The sequence below is a fragment of the Ailuropoda melanoleuca genome, chromosome 8 (assembly GCF_002007445.2).
Source record: "Ailuropoda melanoleuca isolate Jingjing chromosome 8, ASM200744v2, whole genome shotgun sequence".
In the NCBI taxonomy this organism is placed as follows: Eukaryota; Metazoa; Chordata; class Mammalia; order Carnivora; family Ursidae; genus Ailuropoda; species Ailuropoda melanoleuca.
The window spans coordinates 97,507,540-97,516,453 of record NC_048225.1 but is presented as its reverse complement, the minus strand read 5'-3'; the positions used below and the strand labels follow the sequence as shown (position 1 = coordinate 97,516,453).

Here is an 8,914-nt window from a genome sequence, read left to right as displayed (position 1 = left end):
CTTAAATATACTTATTTTCTGTTTTTGAAAAATCCAGCTGAATCTTCAGGCTTTGGGCATCCGAAGCCTGTTGACATTGTTTTTATAGTTCTTTTACTCTCTTGTTTTTGACTTACTCTCATTTTAGAGGCTGGTTTTTGTGGGAATGAATCACCCAGGTGACAGGAATCGTCTGGAATTCGTGTGAGTGCTTTTGCTAGGAATTTTCATTAAAAGTTTTAACTGTTTTCAAATCAAAGAAAATTTGAGTAAGTCAAGTTTCCTCAAGTTTCCGTCTTTTCGTAGGAGAAACTTTCCACCCCCACAAGTTCTTCCACTGAGAGCAGTGGCCCTTCTAAGTTCCCAGCTATACCTTGTGTGTGGGGGGGGGTTGGGTGGAGTGGAGTAAGGAGTGGGGTTACCAGTCTGTTTACCCATTCTATTTGGCCTCATATCTTTTTTTCCTGGCTTCTGTAAAATCACCTGATCTAGGACATTGCTACTACAAATGTGGTCCTCAGACCAGCAATATCAGCATCCCTTGGGACTCTGTTAGAAATGCAAAATCTTAGGTACCGGGCTTCAAAAGTTGTTCTTGTGGATTTCTCTTTCTTTTTGTTTTGGCTGCCTTTCCTGTATCAACAGCTGTATACTTACATGTACATATTCCAATGTTTTCTGTGTACATTAAGAAGTTAAAAAACAATTTTAGCAGCAACCACGTTAGCCATTTAAAGCAGAAAAAAAACCCGAAAGGACATCAATGTCTCTTCTTTAGATGCCGTGTGTTTGCTAAGACTGGCTTCTGTCCGTTGCTGCGTGGTCGATCACAAACTATTAAATCTATCAGCGAGGATGAAATCCGTTCGTGCTATCGTGCCTCTGCCTGTTTCTACTAAACTCCTCATCAGTCTCCCAACCCCACCCCCCGCCATTCCCCAGCAAGGCTTCCTGCAAAGCTTCGTCTGGTTCAATCACAGTAGGCCACCAAATCACCGCGAAAACCCGGAGTAACGGATTTGGGGCGTAGCTAGGGTCCCCTAGGGAGCCAGGAGAATTTAGAGAGCATGCGCAAAGACGGGTGCGCGCACATGCGCAATGGTCGTCATAGGGCCGCGCGGCGGTCTCTCCGGGAGGCTGGGAGGTTGCGCGCGGTTGACGTGTTCCGTGGCTGTGGAGGCGGCGAGGCTCTGGGAGGGGAAGGAGCAGAGGGAGGGAGGGTGAGGTGGGGGGCTGAACCCGGAAGTGGGTAGGCGCTGGAGCGAGCGCGCCGAGAGTGGAGCTCAGCGGCTGGGAGCCAGCGGGGGAGCCCTGGGTTCCCGGTAATGGATCTGTGGGGCGTTTGCCCAGGGAAGCTGGGGTGGGAAGGGTAGCGGGTTCGTGTCGGCGAGCGCAGTCTCCGCCTGGGCAGGGCCTGGGAAGGCTCTTCTGCTTCCTTTAGTCGTCTCTGCTATTGACCCTACTCCTCCTGCTCTGCGCCCCTCCTGGGGCCGTCTCCTGCGGGGTGGTTTTGGCCGTGGGACGCTGTCTGTGCCCGAGGAGGTGTGCCTTGCCCGCCCTGGGAAAAGGCATGTTAATGGGGAGACATGGATTTCGCGGTCGCGACGGCCTTATTGTCACCAACCCAGCGCCCCTAAACCATGAATGCGGCGCGCCTCAACCTGCACCCTCGGTGATCTTGGAGGGATCCCTCCCCTTTTTTGCCCTCCTTTTTCCCACCCCGTTCGTGACTCAGGCCTGAAAGGTGTGCTCCGTCTTCCTTTAAATTTATTCTTTTGTTGGCTGTCTTTTATAACCCGGCCCTCCTTGTTCTCCACCCTAAAATCTTAGCCACGAATGAGTAGGTGTGAGTTTATCATAATTTAGTTCTGATTTAGAAAGGATTAGTAGATGAATGCCGTGAATAATTTAGGATTGCTTTGCCATGGAGTTTTTTTTACGTGGTTCTTACTCTTTTGCAGACCATGAAACCCTCGGGCACGCCCCTCCAGAAGCTGTTAACCAAGACAATCTAGTTTTTTGTTTTTTAAAATAAATCCTTTAAGACACTTATGAAGTTTCTTGTTCTGAAACTGTTGTACTGCAATGAAGAAAAGGAGAAAGGTTACTTCAAATCTTGACGAGAAGATCCATCTAGGCTATCATAAAGATTCTTCAGAAGGCAATGTTGCAGTGGAGTGTGACGAAGTAACCTATACTCATTCCACAGAAAGACCAACTCCTGAAGCTCTACATTGTTACCAGGAACTTCCTCCCTCTCCAGATCAGAGAAAACTTTTGAGTTCTTTGCAGTATAACAAGAATTTGCTGAAGTATTTAAATGATGATAGGCAGAAGCAACCATCTTTCTGTGACTTACTTATCATAGTAGAAGGAAAAGAATTTAGTGCACATAAAGTTGTTGTTGCTGTCGGCAGTAGTTATTTTCATGCGTGTTTGAGCAAAAATCCAAGCACTGATGTTGTCACCCTGGATCACGTAACACACTCAGTTTTTCAGCATTTGCTTGAATTTCTTTACACATCAGAATTTTTTGTGTACAAATATGAAATACCTCTTGTTTTAGAGGCAGCAAAATTTCTGGACATTATAGATGCAGTTAAGTTGCTAAATAACGAAAATGTTGCCACTTTTCAGTCTGAGCTGGCTGAAAAGTCATCACCAGAAGAAACACTAAGTGAATTAGCTGGAAGACTATCAAATAATCATCAGTGTAAATTCTGTAGTAGACATTTTTGTTACAAAAAGTCTTTAGAGAATCATTTGGCCAAAACCCATAGGTCCCTTTTATTAGGGAAAAAACATGGGTTAAAAATGCTGGAGAGAAGTTTTTCTACAAGAAGATCGAAAAGGAATCGGAAGTGTCCTGTTAAGTTTGACGACACCAGTGATGATGAACAAGAAAGTGGTGATGGGTCAGACAATTTGAATCAAGAAAATTTTGATAAGGAAAAGTCAGACAGAAATGATTCTGAGGACCCTGGAAGTGAATATAATGCTGAAGAAGATGAACTAGAGGAGGAGATGTCAGATGAATACTCTGACATTGAAGAACAAAGTGAGAAAGATCATAATGATGCGGAAGAGGAGCCTGAGGCTGGTGATTCTGTAGGAAATATTCATGAGGGGTTGACTCCTGTAGTCATTCAGAACAGTAACAAAAAAATATTGCAATGTCCTAAATGTGATAAAACATTTGACCGCATAGGTAAGAAAAGAAAGCTTGTTTTCTGTCTTTAATAACTTAACTTTCCCTGATATTTTAAAGGTGATAATGAAAAACTAAACTTTGAAGGTAACTTTTGAAAGGAATACTTATTTAGGGTGGGTATTTGATAGTCAATACATATTTTATCCTGTTATTTTAAATTTGTTTCGATTTAGGAATTTATTTTTATTAGCTTTTATTTTCCCTACCTTGTGTCCCATTAAAAGATGAGAGATCATTAGTTCAGATGTTTGCTATGAAAAAACTCCAGACTTAATAATTATGAATGTAGTGCTTTGGTATATATATTGATTTAATTTCATAGAAAAGTGCTATTTTTGAGTCATAGAAAATTGAATTACATTATAATATTCAGTTTAATAATTTGTATACTATTTCCCCTTGAACATGGCTATATCTGTGTTAGAAACAGTCATTTCTGTAGTATCTAGTACTGTTTAGAATTGGAATGTTTCAGTTTAGGCTTGTATTTAAGAATAAAACTGAACTGGATATAATTTATTCTGTAGGTAGAGACTTTAGGAAATGTCTTGATTAGTAGTAGTCTTTGATTATTATAATAACTAATCAACTTTTCCTATTTTAGAAAAGTATATGCAGGAAATGTGGTCTATAACCTTAAGTTAAAAATATGTCAGTGAACATGTAATTTCAGGAGGTCTAATATTTGCCAGTGAAATAATTTTTGGAGGTGTTTTACATGAACTGTTCTGTGAACTTTTAAATTGCAGCAATTAAGCTATTTCTATATAAATCAAAGTTATGAAATTGTGAAATATATTCCATCACATATAATGTTAAAAGGAACATTTAAGTGCAGTTTGACCTTGTAATATTATTTATGCAGTTTAATATATCCCCATGTATTTTGCAGTGTTGAGTTACTTATATTATTGGTTTAGGTGGAAATTGATTTTATAAGGTATTAGTAATCATTTGCTCTCAAAATATGGGACAGTACACACTATAGCATAAGTGGTATCCTCTTTATGCTTTTTATTATGCCTTTGAATGTCCAAATCAAAATATTTTTGACAATCCAATTTAATAATTACTAGTCACTATTTTTACTGTTTGAGACTCTGTACAAACATGAATAAAATAACTTTTCATGAATAACTCAATTGGAAGAGCATAGGCACTTGCTAAACTTAGGCTGGATAAATGCTCTCTCTCTCGTAGAGCTATAAACAAGTGCTGTTTATACTTTTGAATTCAGATACCTGAGAGCATGTTATCTTTTCAATAGATTCTACTTCTTCGACTTTATATTCTCCGTACATGCCTCCTCTGTTCTCCTTTAATTTGACCAATTTGCCTTGAGATGAATGAACAGGGGTCAGGTCAGAGATGGCATTGTAGGCCCAGCACTTAGATTTCTGAACTGTCCTATTGAACCTTAGGGCTGTGAGATACTTTAAGAGAGAAGAGTTCTATGTTCAAGTAAGATTGGAAACCCTGTATACTATAATTCATAGTCTGTAATTACTCTGTCAAATTCTCTAGTAAAGAAACTCGGTAATTTCATTTAGTCTGGCGTTTCCTCAAATAATTTTATCGTAAGACACTTTTGTGGTACTTCTTTTAATGTCTAAAAAAACCACTACAGTTCTTTGTACACAATTTAGGAAAACACTGCTCAAGATTAAGTTCCTGATACACTAAGCAGAAGGTGTTTGCAGCTTTTTTAACCGAGGGCAGCCCAAATACTTGTGAGAATCAATAGGCCACATTGTAGACTTACCCGCAGCCTACCTTTCTGAATGCATTGGACGTTTTACTCCTTCTATCCACCCCTTTCTTTTGCTTAAGTCTCACACGGGGCTGCTTGCTTTCCCTCAGGACTGAGAGAGAGAGAGACAGAGGAAGATTGAGATTATATCATATTGATTAAAAGAGCATGAGCTAGAGTGATGTCAGACCACCTGCATTTTTTAATCCAGGTCTTGGGCAGGTGACTTAACCTGTCTGTATCTTTGTTTCCTCATAGGTAGAGTGGGATGATGCTAAAGTAATGCTAATAGTACCTTCTCGTGGAGGTTATTAGGAGAATTAAATGGGATAGTCTTGTGAATCACTCAAAATACTGTATGAAATTTAGGTGTTCAAGGAATACTAGCTGCTCTTATTGTTAATTAATCTAATATAGTTATTGAGTACCTCCAATACTAATAAACAGGTAGAAAGTTATATCATCTGTGTTCTCAAGAATGTTAAAGTTTAATGAGTCCATGCAAAAACACAATCATACTGCAGTGAAGATAATCTTACCGGGAAAAGTACAAAGGACTAAAGGAATCAGTAAAGATTTCATAGAGCAGGTAGCATTAGAACTGAGAACTAAAGAATAAGGAAGAATTGACATGGCAAAAGACCAACATGTGCAAAGACATCGAGGTATGTTGTGTTCTGGAAATTGCTGAGGGGTGGTGATTTCAAGATGGGCAAGGAGATATAATGAAAGTGATAGATGAAGATTGGCACAGAAGCAGAGGTCAAATTTTGCATGGTTTTTATGCTATATAGAAAGTTTAGATTTTATCCAGTGAGTGATAGAAACTTGAAAAAACTTTGACAGAGGAAATGACAGCCTATTGAAGTTTTATGAAGGTCATGCTGGCTTCAGCATAGAGAATGAAATTGGAAAGGACGAGAAGGATATTGTAGGCTTGGACTAGTTAGATGAGTAGCGTTGAGAATGGGCTTTGGGAAGAGGGTAGATCAGAGAGTTGCATTGCATATAGACTAGTGGACTGGGTGATGGATAGAATGTGAATGTGTGGAAGGAGAAGACCTCTGTTTCTTAAAGGTCCTCCTTTCTCATCTCCATCAGAAGTCCTGTTTATTCTTAAAAAAAAAAAAAACAGTTCAAGGATCATTTTCCAATAGGCCTTATAGCATTCATATTCCTATCATATGATTCATATTCCTATCATATTCATATTCCTATCATATGATTCATATTCCTATCATGATTTCTCATTAGAGCTTAAGCCTGAAAATTTTGTATCTTTTGGTTACTGTCCTTTGTTGATACCCTAGGTCATTTCTAATAGCAAGTTTTCAGTAAGCTCCTATTTGGGTGAACTAAATTGAAAGGTTGGTGTCTGACTTAACTTTGGACTTGTAAGAAGCCAGTTGGACTTCTTCATAAGCTTCTAACTTTGTTGTCTTGGAGTAGGTTATGGGAATTAATGAATAAGCTGTGAGACCTGCTGGAACCATTAGCTCCACAATATGTAGTTGACTAATTTGATTCCCTTACTTTGACTCTTTTATCCTTTCTGATGTGTTTAATAGTTGCTTGGAGTGGGATTCCTGATCCAGTTATATTTTTCCTTAGGCTACCAGCTGTCTTCCTCTCAGTGTATTCTCATGCAAAAAGAGTCCTTTGACCTTTCCCCCTTAAAGTGGATGAAAAAACCTAGTGGGTGAAAAGGCAAAAATAGGGAAAAGATGACAGATGGGATGAGAGAGAAAATTTGGGTAGTTTATCTTTTTTATTGTTCCTATTGGGAACAAAAATCTTTCCTTGGATTAAATTTATAATCTCTTCTAGAGGTAGAAAATGCTTTATAGCTTTTTAAAAAATGTGACTCTCTAGACCAACCTGACAGAGATTCCACTTTGTTCCTAATAGAGAAGAGTTATAACAGTGACACAATTCTTAAGGTTAAGTATTTTAGTTAAGTATTCTTTAGAGTATGCCATATGAATGAATTCAAGGAATAATAGAAGATTTAGCAATATCAGATATATAATGAGCTAATTTGGCAATGTTTCTCTTTGTAAAAGCTGCTCCTGGAATCTGACAATGGTAATTTTGCATAACCCTTATGGGGAATAATAAATTCTTTTTTTTTTTTTTTTTTTAAAGATTTTATTTATTTATTCGACAGAGAAAGAGACAGCCAGAGAGAGAGGGAACACAAGCAGGGGGAGTGAGAGAGGAAGAAGCAGGCTCATAGCCCAGGAGCCTGACGTGGGGCTCGATCCCATAACGCCGGGATCACGCCCTGAGCCGAAGGCAGACGCTTAACCGCTGTGCCACCCAGGCGCCCCGGGGAATAATAAATTCTTAAGCACAAGGTCAAGTTTTTTCATGTGAAAATTTCTTTAGTTTGGGACACAATTCATATTGGGATTTATTTCAGAAAAATTCTGTGGATGAAATTTGTTAATATGGTGCATTTTCTTTTGGTAATCAAGAATAGTTGGACATAGTACATTATCTCTGAAGGAATACTATTTTTTTTGAAAATTTATTTGAATGCACATTTTGATTTTTTGTTGAATCCTCTCTCATCCCATAAAAAAAGAAGCAGCAGATGTAGATGTTAACTGTATATTTATGCTGAGTACCTCCCACACTGCTACTAGTTTTTTTAAACATGGAATTTCTTTAGAGATTAAAAGTTTTCCCCACTGGCCCCTGGAGATCTACCTGACTCTTAAGAGTTCAGTGTTTCCACAAAAGTTGTGTCTCTTCTATTGTTCAGAAAATCAAATCTGTAGAGATAACTGGCCTTGCAATGCTTGTGTGCATAAAATTGAATTAATAACTTAAAGTTTTTTCGCTTTGGAGATTCTTAATGTCATAATGAGTCATTCAAATTTATGTATTTTCACTGGTCTCTTTGGACTCTGCTGAATTTATTTAAATTAATTTTGTTTTAATTTTGACTCGTGTTAAAATTTTTTTTCTTGGTTAAATCTTAAGTCTACTTGTCTGTAGGAGAATGGAAGTTTAATGTTTAAAAGTGCTTTTGATTTTTAATTTAACTGTTGTTTTGATGGTTTTACTATTCAGCTACATATAACTTAATTTGTATTTGCAGGCAAAAAAGAATTTAATTAAAGGGAAAATGCTACTAATGATTAACATCTTTTCAGCAAAGGCATTTTCATAAGAAGTGCAAAATTTGGTGAAAAAGTTGCTGTTTTTGTTTGTGTGTATAAAAGTGGGATTTAAGCATTAGATGGTTGGTTTTCTTTTAACTAAACATGAACTGTTAATGCCCAGTTAAGAGTGGGCCTATTCTAAAAAAAAAAAAAAAAAAAATGCTTATAAGTTAATCATTTAAAAATCACACTACATACTCTTGATTCGTTTACTCTTTTTTTTTTTTTACCACTAGTATGTGTCACTTACATAATTTGAAAAGTAAGTTTAATAAAAATGAAATGTGAAAACCTACACAATCAAGGAAAACTTAATTCCATGCAATGACCTCAGTCTTTTCTAAATTAAAATTGTGGGGTTTTAGTACATATTGATGTTTGGATTCTGTGCTTTATATCTAATTGATGGTAATAAAGGTTAGGGAATCTAATGCATGCATGCCATATTGTGATAATAGAAAAAATAAGGGGCACCTGGGCGGCACAGCAGTTAAGCATCTGCCTTCGGCTCAGGGCGTGATCCCGGCATTATGGGATCGAGCCCCACATCGGGCTCTTCTGCTATGAGCCTGCTTGTTAAGCATCTGCCTTCGGCTCAGGGCGTGATCCCGGCATTATGGGATCGAGCCCCACATCGGGCTCTTCTGCTATGAGCCTGCAAAAAAAAATAGAAAAAAATAAGATCAACTCAGAAAATATTTTTCCAAAGGTATAACAGTAATGGTCTGGTTATACCTGCAAAAAGTAATATAAATCAGTGTTTTGGATAGTTCAAGGTCAGAGATGCATATTTTATTATATAAT

General features: G+C 38.0%; 1 protein-coding gene across 1 annotated transcript in view; it reads left to right on the top strand.

The window, feature by feature from the left end:
* Positions 1-1,152: 1,152 nt before the first annotated feature.
* Positions 1,153-8,914, top strand: part of ZBTB41 (zinc finger and BTB domain containing 41) — a 46,459-nt gene continuing 38,697 nt past the window's right edge. Inside the window, exons 1-2 of the mRNA XM_002919277.4 lie at positions 1,153-1,301; positions 1,941-3,187. Coding sequence (XP_002919323.1) covers positions 2,065-3,187 — 1,123 coding nt within the window. The 5' untranslated portion in view covers positions 1,153-1,301; positions 1,941-2,064. The remainder of the gene's footprint in view (positions 1,302-1,940; positions 3,188-8,914) is intronic.